Source organism: Anomaloglossus baeobatrachus, chromosome 6, assembly GCF_048569485.1.
Source record: "Anomaloglossus baeobatrachus isolate aAnoBae1 chromosome 6, aAnoBae1.hap1, whole genome shotgun sequence".
Classification (NCBI taxonomy): Eukaryota; Metazoa; Chordata; class Amphibia; order Anura; family Aromobatidae; genus Anomaloglossus; species Anomaloglossus baeobatrachus.
The window spans coordinates 382,270,242-382,288,569 of record NC_134358.1 but is presented as its reverse complement, the minus strand read 5'-3'; the positions used below and the strand labels follow the sequence as shown (position 1 = coordinate 382,288,569).

General features: G+C 40.9%; 1 protein-coding gene across 1 annotated transcript in view; it reads left to right on the top strand.

Moving 5' to 3' along the window:
- Nucleotides 1–18,328, top strand: part of STAC (SH3 and cysteine rich domain) — a 439,669-nt gene that overhangs the window by 90,217 nt on the left and 331,124 nt on the right. The window contains exon 2 of the mRNA XM_075315072.1: nucleotides 17,138–17,423. Coding sequence (XP_075171187.1) covers nucleotides 17,138–17,423 — 286 coding nt within the window. The remainder of the gene's footprint in view (nucleotides 1–17,137; nucleotides 17,424–18,328) is intronic.

The following is an 18,328-nucleotide window of genomic DNA, read 5'->3' as shown; positions in this document are numbered from 1 at the left end:
TATATAATTGCCTTATTCTGTCTGTCTGTCTGTCTGTCTTGCTCCAAAATTGTGTCACCGTGACAGTGTCATAAAAGTGACAACTGTCGGATTGGCTGCTGGGCTCGCCCTGGCCCCGCCCCCCCACGGATTGGCCTCTCGCCTCGGCCTGGCCCCGCCCCCCGCATGGATTAGCCGCTCGCCCCGGCCCTCCGCACGCATCGCCCGCTCCAGCGTACACCGGCTCCCAGTACACATGTGCAGGGAGCTGGCACCCGGCCCTCCGCACGCATCGCCCGCTCCAGCGTACACCGGCTCCTGGTACACATGTGCAGGGAGCCGGCACCCGGCCCTCCACACGCATCGCCCGCTCCAGCGTACACCGGCTCCTGGTACACATGTGCAGGGAGCCGGCACCCGGCCCTCCGCACGCATCGCCCGCTCCAGTGTACACCGGCTCCCGGTACACATGTGCAGGGAGCTGGCATACGCTGACGCCTCGCCCGCTCGCCCGCTCACCCCTGCCACACATTGGCACACTCGGCCCCGCCCCCGGCGGACATAACCTTGCGATGCTGGGATCGTGACGGAGCCGGTGTACGCTGGTAACCATGATACACATCGCGTAACTATAGGAAGCGCTTCCCTTAGTTACCCGATGTGTATCATGGTTACCAGCGAACACCGGCTCCCGGTACACATGTGCAGGGAGCCGGCAAACGCTGCGGTTAATAATGAAGTGTCATGCAGCGGTGAAAGAGTTAAAGACACTGCAAGACACTTCATTATAGGCAGCAGCCACCCCCAGAAGAGAGAAGACAGAAGAAAGAAGACCCCGCAGTCATACTCACCAGACGCCGACCGGGAGCAGGTGAGCGCATCAAGGTCCTGCAGCGGCGGAACACACACACACACGCACACATAAGAACAGACACACACATCAGATCACACTCACTCTCACACACACCTCACACACACACATCAGATCGCATCCACACACTCACAACATCGAGTGATATCGCTTACTTCTCGGCAGCGATACTGTGCGTGCAGTGACCTTCCAGGACCTGCCGGAGGATCACATGGCCGGAAGCATGTGGTATCTCCGGATGTTGTGAGTGTGTGAGCGCATATGTGCGATATCGTCAGTGTGCGTGTATGCGATCGGATGTGTGCGTGTATGCGATTGGATGTGTGCGTGTGTTCTGATGTGTGAGTGTATGCGATCGGATCTGTGAGTGTCGGCAGAAGGCAGAGGTACAGCTGCTGGGACCGCCCACCCGAGGGCACAGGGAGAAGTGGGGTGTGAGTGTATGCGATCAGATGTGTGCGTGTATACTGTCTGATGTGTGACTGTGGAGCACGATGGGGAATGCACAGCATGGGGGATGGAGCACGATGGGGTGTGCGCAGCATGGGGGATGGAGCACGATGGGGGATGGAGCACGATGGGGGGTGCACAGCATGGGGGATGGAGCACGATGGGGGGTGCGCAGCATGGGGGATGGAGCACGATGGGGAGTGCGCAGCATGGGGGATGGAGCACGATGGGGAGTGCGCAGCATGGGGGATGGAGCACGATGGGAGTGCGCAGCATGGGGGATGGAGCACGATGGGAGTGCGCAGCATGGGGGATGGAGCACGATGGGGGGTGCGCAGCATGGGGGATGGAGCACGATGGGGGTGCACACCTCCCCCAAAACACACACACAGCGCCACACGCACACCGCACAACACACCACACACACACTGGGAACCACAAACACCGCCCTAAACTCACCCACACACAGACAACGCCGCACACACAACACGCAACACACAAACACCGCGGCATACACAAATATACGCACATACCGCGCAACACACACACTGCACAAAACATACCTCCCCCAAAACACATACACGCACTCCACACCCACACAGACAACACTGCAGACACACATGCACTCCACACCCACACAAACCGTGCAACACACATAGCACCACACACACAGAACGCTGCAGACACACAGCGCTCCACAAACAACGCAACACACACAACGCAACACACATACACCCCCACACCCAGACAACACCCAGAACATTTACAGCGCCCTACACGAACACTTGGTAACTACACACAACAACATCTATATATATAACAAAAAACATACATTAACTACACAATAAATTCTAGAATACCCGATGCGTTAGAATCGGGCCACCTTCTAGTATATATATATATATATATATATATATATATATACATATATATCTCAGATAAGGAAAGGTCCTACCAACATTGTTGTCACATATAACTTATGATCAAATCCGCAATTTGATCATAATTCTGTATTAATGGTGTTATCTTTTGCTGAACTTCGGCTATATCCCACTAACTATTATGAATTAGGTCATTATTAATTACCTGCGATTGAATTGTATCATCTACCTTCTCTAAATTGTATTGACTTCTATACATTGTTCTCAATTTTGTAGCCATGGCTAAATTATACAGAGGTCGTTTTGTCATTTGTGTGTGTTTTTAATGTTCTTAATCATGTGTTTTTCATGGATTTAATAAAATTCTATGGATGTGCGCCTCTACTTTGTGTAGTCTTTCCTCTTTCTAATTGATAATCATATTATGAATCATATAAAGAAAACATGCCACGTCAGTCATTTCTCCTACATCTGTGGTACAGTATCTTTAATACTGCACACGGGATACTTTCTAACTCTTAACAGTGTAGCCTAAACAGAACGACTAATAAATTAAAATGTACCAATGAAAACCTTGTTTGATCTAATGTTCAAAGGTTTCATTAACAACCGGAAAAAAAACCTTTCACAGCCCTGTGAGATATACCAGTCGTTCTGGCAAGCGGGCTGGTGAGATTGTCCTACACGCTGTAAGGGTGTGTACACATACAATGCTGTAATTCATCCTGCAGTTGGCAGATATTGTCAGTTTTTGGAAACATGGCTGTGAATTATTCTGAATATATACACAGATACTTTGTAATTGTATAATGTGATCAATGGAGTTTAAAAGACCAACGGTGTAATATTTAAATAGATTCAGGGCAATGTTTACAGCGTGTCAGATGTATAGACATCTGTGCAGTGAACTCCATTAGTAGTCGGCATACAGAGAAGGACTGGCATAAAATGTTGTGAGGTCCCATGATCATTTAATATAGCAGCTGACAACATCTATCTACCTTTACCAGATAAAGCCTCTTTTATCATCAGGATACAGCATATTTAGTTTGTTTTTTTTCCCTCTTCTTTTTTTTTCGACATGGCCATATGAGATCTTATTTTTCTATGACCAGTTATATTTTTCATTTGTACTCTTTTGGGGTACATAATTCTCATTGATTGACTTTTACTATTTTTTAAAATGGGAAATAGGATGACATTGAGCATTTACCAGTTCGGCACAATTGTTTATATATGTTACAAATATTGTACAGTAATAACATATTTTCTAAAAAAAAACCCCTTTTTTTTATTGGCTTTTTTACAGAATGCCACACGTTTTGTAAATATGCTCTAAACAGTAAAATAAGGAGTTGTGTTTGAAAAAGAAGTTCTATTTTTGCCTAATTTTGCCTCAATGGCCCTCATTTGCTAAGACTGTTGTGCTCAGGCTGACTTGATATGTAGCTACAGTGCAGACTCTGCAGGAGCTGGGAATGAGAAAGGTTTTCTTGGAGAAATTGGAGCAAGAGAAAAAATTACAGCCTGGGACATTGTAAAAGAATGATAATCCTAAATCATAATATTACACTATTGCTGCCAAATGGCAGCCTAGACTGGCTAACGTCTGTGATGAAGGCTGCATTTTCACTATGGGGTTGGAAACTGTATAATGAGAAGTTTCCTTGGCTTCCATCCTCAGTCCAGTAGATTCACATTACATCCTACAGGCACTATCTATAATATTGAATCAATTAGTATTTATTTCTCTACTCTTCATGACTCCGCACCCTACAGTTATTTTAACAGTGGGAACAGTAGAAAGCACCAATATACTTAGTGATTGGTATAGTCATCAGTGTGGAGCTATCTGTGCATGAACAGACCATTTTTGTTAAATGGACATCCCTATATCATACCCCCCCCCCCACACAAAAATAACTTTGTGGTATGTGTGGTAACACATAAAGACACTGATAATATCATTTAAAATCATTCCAGGAGAGGGAGCTGCTTTTGGGGATTCTTTGGCACATAGGAATAAATGTAGCACTTTTATTAATTAGCCTTGCAGTAAAAATATTTTAGACTTGTTCTGTAATATGCAGCTAATAAGGATAATAATAAGGGTCAGAAAGAGCTGTGCTCTATATTTGCTCAAATGTATTGCTTTTGCATAGCTCACAACCATCCCGGATTCAGCAGGACTGTCCCGATATGAGAGCTCTCTCCCGCAGTCCCGCTCCTCCCCTCAACACAGTGAATAAATTAACTTCTTAAATCAAATATAGTCCATGTTCACATGTAGCGTAAATGCCGGGTTTTTCTGCTGCTTTTTTTTTTGGCACATAAATTTTGCTGTGTTTAATTGTCCAAGCAAAATGGTTGTGATTTCATCAAAAGACGGCGCTGAATTCTCCGGTTTTGTTGCTTTTTTTTTTCTCGAGAGGCTTCTATTTTATGTGGAGCTTAAAAACGCATGGAAAAAACTGCAGTTACTTTTTTAAGTGCAGAATCAAAGCTTTTCTGTAATAAAAAAAATGCTTAAAAATACAGATTCACATCTGCACCAAAAACACAAAAAATAATGATAAAAAGGAATAACAAATATAGCACAAATACAATAACCAGACAAGGTTTGTGATTGTGTAATTTGGTGCAGATCCTGCAGAACAAAAAACGCTGGACTTCTGCAATGTGTGAACACGTCCTTCCAAATACAAGAAACAACATATCATATAGTGAGGCTACATAAAGATGAGAAAGTTCTGGCTGCTATGACTATGAATGAATGAACAGTCCGGGGCATCTGTTGAATGTCCCTCAATGCAAAATGGATGTGGCTTAGGTGTGGCTAGTGGCGTGGCCACAATTTGCCGTGGCACACTGCGCGCTGCATACTTTGTCCCTCTTTTTGTTCTTTAAAAGTTGGGAGGTATGGTTTTGTATGTTATATAATAAGAACAGAAAAAAGCTATTGCTTCACATATAATACACATATTTTCAGCAAATTCTAAATAATCTTTTCCAAAAGACTGAAGAGTTCAATATGCACTAATCTACAATATATAATATAATTTAAACCATCTTGTGTTTAGCAAGAATGGGTCTAGTGTATGGTAAATTTGATGGGATCATTTGCTTCATCTAAGTATTTCCCTTCGTAAGATAGAAATAGGAATATTTGCCTGTAGTAGCCCATCCCCTCATGCTCCGGCATTTCAAGAAATATTTGACACATGGACAAAATTCAGTGATATGGGGCCAATTTATGGAAGTGCTTGTACCAGAATTCTATCATATTGTCGCAAAAAATGTTTGCAACTCAAAGTTTATCAAATATGTTGCTTTTATGGAGCAGGAAAGAGAATAGTGATGCCTCCCTGCCAATTTATCAAAATTTATGTCATAAATCATGTTACTAATGTTACTTTAGTCTCTAACTGAAGTAACATTTTTGGTGAAGGCACACGCCAGTTTTAATATGTTGGTCTATTATGATATGTACCTCTTAATGAGTTAGGTGCATTTTACTATTCTGGTCCCTTCATTTAGACTGGAACACAAAACACTATGTGCATGTCCTGCCTTCAGTTTACATGATATTCTTAAAGGTCATTACTGGATCCCCAGACTCTACCTAGAAAGAATGATGAAGCAAGAATCTGCTGGCTCGCTCCTTGCCTCACCATTACACCCAACTGCATCTGGATCTTGTGGTTGCTCCGGACATGTATCTGACCTCTAACAACAATATGACAGCTATTTCAGGACTGTCCCACTGGATCTGGGACTTTTAGGAGGAATGCATACTTGTAAGTATATGTTCATCTATCTTCAGAACAGAAAGATGGTGTATACTGTCCAAGTAGTATACCATTTTTGGATGACCTACTTTCAAATCATGTTACACTGTATAACCACTACATAAGGTGCTTGAGCAAAGGTAAAATGATTGGACAATGGTTAATGAAGTGTTCAGGGAGCACTGAATCTGTAAATCCCACGTCATTTTTTATATAGAAGCATTGCTAGCATTACATTTGGGTCAAGGAGGGCAGTTGGTGGTCTTCAAATAAACCCTTTAACAAGACCCTCCCCCAAAATCTACTGGTCACTTTGTTCAAGCCTGGGTCAGTATTCACTGTGCTTTCCCATTTGTGTGTAATGGCATAAAAAAAATAGTGTGCATGCTGATCTACATAAACATGTCATGAAAGAACGAGTGATGTAGCAGCTACCAAAACCTCTATCTCTAACTGATGGGTGGCACTAGCATGGGAATCCTGAGATGGGTTGATGCAATAGATTTGCTTCCAGTCTGCAAACACAGAATTAAGACTGATCAACAAAATAGGCTGTGGAAGAACAATGTACATTGTTTTGGAAAAAAATAACACAGAAAACATTATAACAGCACAAGTAAAGGAGTATCCACGAAACACCAACAAAGCATAACATATATTAAAATCACTAAGTATATATTAACATCAAATTAAAAATATAATTAATTATATGTCACTGTGCAATGCAGGTATAACTAAGGAGGAAGGAAACCCTTATTGAGTAGGATCCATCACAACCCATAGGCACATACACTACAGTTCAAAAGTTTAGGGTCACTTAGCTATTTCCTTATTTTTGAAAGAAAAGCACATTTTTTTTCAATGAAGCTAACATTAAATTAAACAGAAATACACTCTATACATTGTTAATGGGGTAACTGACTATTCTAGCGTCAAATGTCTGGTTTTTAATGCAATATCTACATAGGTGTATAGAGGCCCATTTCCAACAACCACCATGCCAGTGTTCTAATGGTACATTGTGTTTGCTCATTGTGTTAGAAGGCTAATGGATGTTTAAAAATTCCTTGAAAATCCTTGTGCAGGTATGTTAGCACAGCTGAAAACAGTTTTGCTGATTACAGAAGCTATAAAACTGAACTTCCTTTGAGCTAGTTGAGAATCTGGAGCATTACATTTGTTGGTTCCATTAAACTCTCAAAATGGCCAGAAAAAGAAAACTTTCATGTGACACTTGACTGTTTATTCTCGTTCTTAGAAATGAAGGATATTCCATGGGAAAAGTTGCCAAGAAACTAAATATTTCCTACAATTGTGTGTACTGCTCCCTTCAGAGGAGAGCACAAACAGGCTCTAAGCAGAGTAGAAAGAGAAGTGGGAGGCCCCGCTGTCCAACTGAGCAACAAGACAAGTACATTAGAGTTTCTAGTTTGAGAAATCGATGCCTCACAGGTCCTCAACTGACAGCTTAATTAAATAGTACGCACAAAACGCCAGTGTCAACATCTACAGTGAATAAGCAACTCCAGGATGCTGGTCTTCAGGTCAGAGTGGCCAAGAAAAAGCCATATCTGAGACTGGTTAATAAAAGGAAAAGATTAATAGTGGGGACAGGTACTGGTGTTAGTGATGAATTTCTATAGGGAGCTTTGTCGACGCTATGTGAGAAATGGGAAAAATGTAATATGAAAAAACAAAAACACTTGTAACCGCTAACCATTCTGAAAGTATGCCGGAATGAATCTCGCAATGTTTCCTGGATCCAGGCATGGTAGCACAGTTGCTATCCACACAGTATAAGGCTATGTGCGCACTTTGCGTCAAGGTTGTTGCAGTTCTAAATGCATTCTGTGGCAGAAATTGTCTTTGTCAAATTTGGTTTTGACCACAAAAACGCTAAAAATACGCTTGCGTTTTTACCACATTTTAGTCGCGTTTTTACCGCGATTTACATGCTTTTTCCTTGCTTAAAGTCAGATGCATTTTGAATACAATTACACTACTAAGTACAGTTTAAACATTCAAACACTATGAAAAAAAAGGGAAAAAATGATAACAAATATCATGATTAAAATCATACACAAAATAGCAAATTTTATTAAAATTATAACTGTGTTATAATATTTATGCATAAAATAACGTTAAATTATGGATTTTTATTAATTTAATTGTCGGACTATGTGTGTGTGTGTGTAAAGGGACATATCATGCCCTTATTATAAAGTCAAAAACACATGTTTTCTGCATCAAAAAAGCATGTTAAACGCTGGGATTTTGATTCAGGATGCGTTTTGAAAGTTCTCATTGACTCTAATGTTAGCAAAATGCTGCCAAAATGGCAAAAACAATTGACATGCTGCTTCTTTGAACGCAGAGATTTTGACAAATTTTCTGCAACTGAAACGCAGCGTTTTTAACAGCATTGTGCGCACAAGAAAGCTCTATTTCCCATAGACTTTGCTTGAAAATCAAAACGTATGCATTTTGGCATTAAAACGCTTAAGTTCAAAACGCTGCAGAAACGCATGAAAAAATGCAAAGTGCGCACATAGCCTAAATCCAAAAAAGAAAAAAAGATGCAGCTGGAAATACATTGAAAAAAGTAAAAAAACCAAAACATTTGTTGTATTTTTTAAACGTCTATAGTGACACTGGCATATCCATACTGTCAAGTTATTATGGCTTAAAGTGAGGAAAACATGTTTTGGCGGTAAAGCCTTCATCGGGTTTTTGGAAAAATGTAATGGCGTGTTATGAACAAAATAACATAAATGTAACATACTGTATATGACCTTGTATCGTCAGTAAAGAGTGCTCTACAAAACAGCACCGGCTCTATGTAACGCAGCTCAGGCTTTATTACGAGTGATGAAGAGTATGATGAGCTTAGACACCTAAGGCTTCGTGCAGCACAGCTCCAAGTGGCTGCTATTCCTCCACTCCAGACATTAAAAAACTGCCTTCATAGACAAACTGGCTGTAATTAGGTACTATAATAACATTTCTTAGTGATTGCGTACAGATAAACAGGGTTATTCACATAAATAAGGCAGTAAAGGACTCACATCATCTTGTATCATCAGAAATGGTCTTGTAGACAATACATTTGTTGAGTATTAGAACCACACGTCTCATTGATTTAATTCTTTCACTGCCATGAAGAGTCCTCTGGCAAATAGAAACACCAAGCGCATTGAAAGAAAAGACATAACCATTTAGGTTAAAGCCTAAAATCTACAATAAAGCTGGTTATGATAGAGGTGAATATCTTTACTGTGAGCAGGAATCTGGAGAATATAGAAGATGCAATTTAATTGGCTTAGTGCAACCCTTCTAAATTACAGCACATGTCAGATCAATAATGAATGTCATTCTAGACACTTCATGATTCTATAATTTTCCCTCCATAGATGCACTAATGAGGTTTGATTGCTACATCCCCTGCTAGGCCATTAGAAAAGCCATTTTAGGAGGAAAGTGACTGTGACTCACTGTTGTGGATTCTGGTGAAATGAAATACTTTTTATGTTTTATTTATCAAGCCTTATGTTACTGTGATGGTGTTTTGTTCCATAGTTTAGTTATAAAATGTTACCTTGATGGCTTCATGCAGACTGAAATGTGCAATGGTCCGAAATAATGGTCCTTTACTAATCAGGAGAATTATTACTAAACATGTTCCTAATTATTAGTTTAATACTGGTGGCCCCCAATAATTTTACTAGAATTTTAGGACAGACTAACGTGTCTTAGTATCTAGAGAAGACGTGGGGATGAAACGTGAAGCCTTGCAACCTGTTTTTTTTCATGTAGGGAAAGTGAGGAGCGATAGATCATTTTTTCCTTCACTTTTGCCAAAACTGATACCTGGTATATATAATTTTAAAATAAATATTTTGAATAAAATGAAAGTTTTTAACTATTTTTTTCTACCGAGCTCACTGGATTTCTTCCTATTTTTTCCTATATACCCTGTACTGAATCTCTACATCAGAAGTGCTATTTTTCTATTTAACTACATTCCTATCAAATAATGTATATTGGGTTCTCTAAAATGCCCCTTAATGTCAGAGCTAATGCAAGTATTTTGGATCTCCTTTGTCCTGACAGCAAATTCATGGGTCCTTTAGTGCAGTGTTCCCCAAATCCAGTCCTCAAAGCTCACCAACAAAGCATGTTTCCAGGATTTCCTCAATATTGCACAGGTGATAATTTAAAGGGAGTCTGTAAGGTCCCCTATGCCCTCCAACCCAGCAGTATTGATACCTGTATGCCCAAATTCCCTCCCTCCCTGTGTAACACTATTCACCAATATAAATGTTTAAAAAACAAGTTATAAACTTTGCATTCCCTATGCTAGTTAGGCCTGTGACTAGTCTACGGGGCGTTGTTTTTCCAGACTAGTCAGTCCTTTTTTCAGGTAGTATAAGCAGTATAAACGCTGCTCGGTTGGAGGGCATATGGGAACATACAGGTATCCTTTAATCACATGCACAGGTGATGATTCCAACACCTGTGCATAGCTAAGGACATCCTGAAAACATGCACTATTGATGGGCCTTGAGGACGGGAGTTGGGTAACACTGCTTTAGTGTACCTCAATAATATGAATATTAGGCCTCGCTCTCACTAGCATATAAAAATCGCTCCAATACTCAATCAGGAACGTGGAATGAATGGCATGTAAATGTCCTGCATAGGTCATTCTGTATGTCATGTAAGAGCTATGCAAGTGTGTAATGTTTTTTTTCACCTATCATTCGTATACCATCCTGTCATGGGTGTGTATGAGGGACAAACAGTCCTGTGGTGTCTGGCTATAGAAAGTTACAGTGTTTGGCTACGCAAACTGCTCCCTGACCTTCAATTATTCCTACTTGATGTATTTGGTATCCTATGTATCACCTCTGCTTGGTTTTTATCCATTTCCCTTTAGGATACTGCTGAGTTCCTCACCTTTTTTGCTGCTTTTCATAAGCACTTCCCTTGGTGTCTTTATATACCCTCATTTCCCCTTAGTCTATGCTGGGGATAGGCCTAACACCCTTACCAAATCTTCAGGGTAAGAAGCCGGCTTGTGTACTTCTGGGGTAACCTTGTTGTTTGCAGTTCCTTTTCCTGAGTCTTCTTTTGATAAGTTACCCATAAACCCAACTTTTTTTTTTTTAAATTATCAATTTATCAGATTAAACCAGACTAATCACCCTTTAGTGCCACATGAAAGGCACTAACGTATGCAAGTTTATTATATGTAGCAGGCAGGGACATTATATATCTGCAAGATATCTATATATTTTATCTCTGTATTATATCTATCTAATTTCTATCTGTCATCTATCTATCGCTTTATATATATGTTACCGGCAATGTGTAAAAACAGGTATTCTATAGAATACCTAGGCAATGTATACAATGCCGGAAATGGATCATCAAAGTATGAAATACATCAGATGTTCATACATTTCCTAGTCATTCTATAGAATACCTAAATGACAAACAGGCGGAATGTAGAATACTACAGGGGTGGTCCGTCCAAAAGTAGGTGGACATATTAGGCAGCAACAGATCTGTGAAATTGGCTCAGTTTCCCTTAGCATTAAAATGCCATTCTAGCCTCCCATGCTGCAACAAATAGTCAGGAATGACACTTCTGATTCCTTTTTTTCCAGCAAAGGTATCCTGTTGTTCATTTTGCATTTCTTCTTTCATGTTTTTGACTGTTTGTTACTAAAGACTAATAGTCAGGAATGACACTTCTGTTTCTTTGTGTTTTTTCCCAGTAAAAATATCCTGTTGTTCATTTAGGATTTATTTTTTCATTAGTTTTTTGACTGTTTGTTACTAAAGACTTTTCCAATCTGGGCATTATATCAGACTTTGCTTGAGCAGTTGTCATTCTTTATAATACCAAGAAATTTTATGTAATGCTTAGGAAAAGTATAGAACAATACAGATATTTCAAACCTTGCCTGAAAACGACAGGGATTGTATACATTGCCTAGGTATTCTATAGAATGTCGGGTTTTCATACATTGCCTGTAACATATATACACTACAGTTCAAAAGTTTAGGGTCACTTAGATATTTCCTTATTTATGAAAGAAAAGCATATTTTTTTTCAATGAAGCAAACACTAAATTAAATGCAAAACTACTGAAAAGATGCTGGAAGAGTGCCTGATGCCATCTGTCAAGTATGGTGGAGGTAATGTGATGGTCTGGGGTTATTTTGGTGCTGGTAAAGTGGGAGATTTGTACAAGGTAAAAGGGATTTTGAATAAGGAAGGCTATCACTCCATTTTGCAATGCCATGCCATACCCTGTGGACAGTGCTTGATTGGAGCCAATTTCATCCTACAACAGGACAATGACCCATAGCACACCTCCAAATTATGCATGAACTATTTAGTGAAGAAGCAGGCAGCTGGTATTCTATCTGTAATGGAGTGGCCAGCCCAGTCACCAGATCTCAACCCTATTGAGCTGTTGTGGGAGCATCCTGACCGTATGGTATGCAAAAAGTGCCCATCAAGCCAATCCAACTTGTGGGAGGGGGGAAGCATGGGGTGAAATATCTCCAGATTACCTCAGCAAAATAATAGCTAGAATGCCAAAGGTCTGCAAAGCTGGAATTGCTGCAAAGGAGCATTCTGTGATGAAAGTAAAGTGTGAAAGAGAAAATTATTATTTCAAGTAAAAATCATTATTTCTAACCTAGTCAATGTCTGTACTATATTTTCTATTCATTATGCAACTCATTTGATAAATAAAAGTATGATTTTTCATGGAGAAGACAAAATTATCTGAGTGACCCCAAACTTTTGAACTGTAGTGTACATATTTCTTTCTTTTGAGATGTATTTGAAAATCTCGGACTGCAGATGGATGGTCTGTGTGCTGTCTGATATTTTTCTTGCTCCCATTGACTTGCATTGATGAGTCTCGGCTGATATACATGGCCATAGGCAGTATAGTGCAATTATTTCCTCAGCCTGATTACAGCTGAAAAAAAACTTACAGATGAACACAACCTCATTGAATAACATTGCTGTAAGTGCAATGTGATGTTTTCTCAAATTGCACTTGCTAGATTTATACGCAAGTGGGATCGAGGCCTTAATGTGAATATGTTCCTACTATCCTGAGACATTATTGCCATGTTAAAGGTGTTCTGCATGTTACTAAACCCTCTATATACAAGTACTGAGCAATAAGTAGGGTGCCCCAAGAGAAAATCCCAGCACTGAAATCTGTGCAATGGTAATACATCCGGCAGGAGGTACAGACTTTGAATATTACTGGAACTTTATACAAGTTGTAGAGATGTCTATTCTTTACTCTTTCTCTCACACGTTCGTGGCCAGCAGGGTGTTTGTTCTGGCATCATTATCTCACTTAGCACTGCATTGTCAGCCTTTATTTCGTCTCCAGCCAAACTCACATGTACATCTTATTTGTGATAATCATGCAAAGATGGTGACACAGCCATCAAATGGTTGTATTTGGGTGTTGTGTGTCTGCCACAACTGGAACTTCACATCTTTCACAGCCTCTCACCTAAGAATGTTGTCCAACAGCTGGGCGCCATCCTTGTACCTGTCAATCATCCCATCTCATCAGTGTATGCTTCCCAATAACACCACAACCATAAAACAAAGCAGTAAATAAATCAAGTATTTTCTATGGATGATATGCCCCGAAACTATGTAAAAAGCATTAGTGGGGCAATCTGGCAAAGAAAATATTGTGCAACAATCTCTTGTAAGACAGTTGAAGAACAGTTAAATCTAATTCTACAGCTATGAGTAACAGAGTAATATTAATTGTAATAATCGTGGGACCAATACCACAAATGAGATTTAATGTTGATAAATGTAAAGTAATGCACCTAGGACGGAGTAATCCTCCAGCTACGTATACATTAAATGGAAGTAAACTCGGGACTACAGAACAGGAGAAGGACTTGGGTATTCTCATTACAAATAAGCTGAGCAGCAGCACTCAATGTCAAGCAGCAGCTGCAAAAGCAAACAATATTCTAGGGTGTATAAAAAGAGAGATTAGATCCCGTGATCCCAACGTATTGTTACCCCTCTATAGATCACTTGTAAGGCCACATCTGGAATATGGGATCCAGTTTTGGGCTCCACATTTTAAAAAGGACATTCAGAAGTTAGAGTCAGTTCAAAGGCAGGTGACTAGACTACTACAAGGGATGGAAGGCCTCCCATATGATGACAGGTTGAAAAAGTTAGATATGTTTAGCTTAGAAAAAAGACGTCTCAGAGGAGATCTCATTTATATGTATAAATACATGTGTGGTCAATATAAAGGACTGGCACATGACTTATTTCTTCCAAAGACAATACTAAGGACCAGGGGCATACACTGCAAGTGGATGAAAGGTGATTCCGGCAGCTAAATAGGAAAGGGTTCTTTACAGTTAGAGCAGTCGGACTGTGGAATGCCCTACCACAAGAGGTAGTAATGGCCAATACTATAACAGCTTTCAAAAAAGGGCTGGATGATTTCCTCACTACACACAACATTGTTGGTTATAAACGACTTAGTGACCAAATGTAGAACTGGTGGAGGAAGGGTGAACTAGATGGATCTAGGTCTTTTTTCAACCTATGTAACTATGTAACTATGTAACATAGCCTAAAGGCATAACATGTTAATGAATTCTGTACAATTTCACTGCAAATGTCGCCTCTTGCAATGCATAGTTTAAAAATGTCTTCAAATATTATATCTATATATTATTTAGATATTCTCCCAGTTAGTTCAGCAATCGAGAGCAGAAATTATTAGAGTAGAGACGAACAGTTTTATTTGTGCTGCCCGTGTACAGTGTGAATTCCGGTTCTCTATGTCAGCCAATCTTGACTTCTGTGCCATTCTTGGCTGGTACCCTTTGCAGCTCTGATCAGAGATGGTGTTACGGGGGGCTGTCTGATAATAAAACCTAAAGGAGTAACAGACAGTCAGGGTCCACCGTGCAAAGACTCTGCTGCAGACTATGGCAGAGTGCAATATCTCTGTTAAACTCACAGAGGAATATAATTAGTAAATAATGCAATTCCTCCCTTACTTGGAGGGTGTATGGAATGGTCTCTGTTAATAATCACAGAGACAAAGGCAGTGAGTGTGAAATGGCACCTACCTAGGTCCGTTCCTCTAGTGGTGCCAGGAAACGGACAGCAGCGTAAGCCGCACAAAGCTCCTACCTGCGTTCGCTCCACTAGTGTGCGAGGATACGAACCACTAGATATGGCACCTGCCTAGGTCCGCTCTTCTAGTGGTGCAAAAGAGACGAACAGCAGCGTAAGCCGCACAAAGCTCCTACCTGCGTTCGCTCCACTAGTGTGCGAGGACACGAACCACTAGATATGGCACCTGCCTAGGTCCGCTCTTCTAGTGGTGCAAAAGAGACGGACAGCAGCATAAGCCGCACAAAGCTCCTACCTCTGTTCGCTCCCCTAGTGTGCGAGGATACAAACAACTGCCAGACGCAGTATAAGGAACGTTACCCTAGCGGCAACGTCCACCTACGAGTAGAATCACAAGGCCCAGCCAGACCATGTGCCTCAGGCATCTGCCTATGTCCGCTCCCCTAAGAGGTAAGGATACGGACTGCAGCCGAAGCTGTAAGGTATAAGAACGCTACCCTGCCGGTAGCGCTCACCTAGCATAGACAGAGAGATGCCTAGAGGAACGTGCACAGAGCGTCTACTCTCATGCATGAACCAAGAGGACTGAGCGCCATGCGGCGTGCGTCAGGGTCTTATATAGACTCTGTGCCTCATCCAAGATGGAGGACACCAGAGCCAATCCGCTGCCAGAATGACAGGAATGATGTCACGCTGGCCTATCACCGAGCAAAGCGTCACAAGCACATGACCAGCGACCAATCGGCATAGAAGGTGTCAGAGACATGTGACCACATGTCACAAGCACATGACCAGCAGCCAATTGGCATAGAAGGTGTCAGAGACATGTGACCTCGTGTCAGCGATGATGTCACCCGCACATGTGCAATGGCTCCAAGATAGGACTTAGTCTCCAGCGCTTGCACATGTGCAGTAGCAAGAAATCTGGACATAGTCTCCAGTGCTCGCACATGTGCAGTAGCAAGAAATCTGGACATAGACTCCAGTGCCACAGCAACCGTAACAGATGGCATATGTGTGCTGTCCGATTTTTTGTTATGGACCCATAGACTTACATTGCTGATTTTGATCCGACCCTCGGATCAAAATCGTACATGTCTCTGGGCTTTTGGGTGGACCTCTTGGTGTGCGAAATATTGCAGACATGTGAACACCATTCATTTTAATAGGTGCAAGGCCTATCTGTGAAAAACAGGGATCGCACTTCTACACATGAATGAGACCTAATACATGTTCCCATTTCAGAACAGTAGAACTTATTTTATATTATTGCACTAGACTCTTCAGTGATCACTGGTAAACTGTAATTTACATAGTGTAAGAGAGAAAATATTTGCAAAGAATGACAGAAAGTGATTTTTTTTTATATAGGGCCTTTTCCTAGCACGGCACTCACTCCTCGGTCACTGATGAGATATGTGTTACTCTGTAATGTCTTTATTTTCTATACAGCTTCCCTCTTAATTATAAATTGATGCGGAATATATTGGCGCTATAGAAATAAAATTATTATGATTATTATTATTATTATTATTATTATTAATATTGACTCCCTAGTCCCTTTGTGCCATGTATTTATTAAACATGACAATATAGGACTCTGACATGCTATAAACATTTTGTTTTTCTGTATTTGGCTGAATATAACCTTCACTTGACTTTACTTTTCTAGAATAAATTATTTATGGATATGTCTATAGAAAATGTCACACTGTGTATTTTTATTGGAGAGCTGACAGCATGGGTTTTTTTCTTAATGGATTCAAACAAATTTTGTCCTATACGCTATAAAGATGAAGACTTGAGACGTGTAAATATTTGATCAATAAGAAATATCAAACAATCAGTAAAAAGGGAGTTTTTGAGCTTTCCACAAGGCCATGAATGTCCAGATTCTCATTAGACGATTTCTCTAGTAGGTAATACAGTGATAAAAAAAATATGATTAAATATAAGTCAAATATTTGATTTCTAAATATTTATTTATTGTTTGCAGCTCCAGAAACTAAAGAAATCACTGTCATTCAAGACGAAGAGTGTACGGAGTAAAAGTGCTGACAACTTCTTCCAAAGAACTAATATTGAAATGAAATTCCAAGTTGATCAAGTAGATTTGGAGCCAGAGGGTAGTCCAATCAACGCCAGCCAGATCCAAAGCTCAGAGACTCAGCCTTCAACCCCTACCAAAGTCCCACAGCCACCTGACAGCAAAGCCCATGCTTTTCAGGAGCATGTCTTTAAAAAGCCCACTTTTTGTGATGTATGCAACCACATGATTGTAGGTAAGACTCCCATAAAAACCTGAATCATTTTGCACAGAAGTGGCACAATTAGATAGTAACTAGTGATGAGCGAGCACTATGATGCTCAGGTGTTCTGTACTCGTAACTAGTGATGAGCGAGCACTACCATGCTCAGAGGTTCGGTACTTGTAACTAGTGATGAGCGAGCACTACTATGCTCAGGTGCTCGGTACTCATAACTAGTGATGAGCGAGCACTACTATGCTCAGGTGCTCGGTACTAGTAACTAGTGAATAGCAAGCACTACCATGTTCAGGTGCTCGGTACTCGTAACTAGTGATGAGTGAGCACTACCATGTTCAGGTGCTCGATACTTGTAACTAGGGATGAGTGAGCACTACTATGCTCGAGTGTTTGGTACTCGTAACTAGTGATGAGCGAGCACTACCATGTTCAGGTGCTCAGTACTCGTAACTAGGGATGAGTGAGCACTACTATGCTCAAGTGTTTGGTACTCGTAATTAGTAATAAGCGAGCACTTCCATGCTCAGGTGATCAGTACTCGTAACTAGTGATGAGTGAGCACTATCATTCCCGGGTGTTTGGTACTCATAACTAGTGATGAGTGGGCACTACCATGTTCAGGTATTTGGTACTCGTAACTACTGATTAGTGAGCACTACCATACTCGGGTGCTCGGTACTCGTAACTAGTGATGAGCGACCACTACAATGCTCGGGGGCTTGGTACTGATAACTAGTGATGAGCGAGCACTACCATGCTCGAGTGCTCGGTACTCATAACTGGTGATGAGTGAGAACTGCTATACTCGGGTATTTGGTACTCATAACTAGTGATGAGCCAGCACTACCATGCTCGAGTCCTCGGTTCTCATAACTAGTGATGAGCCAGCACTACCATGCTCGAGTGCTCGGTTCTCATAA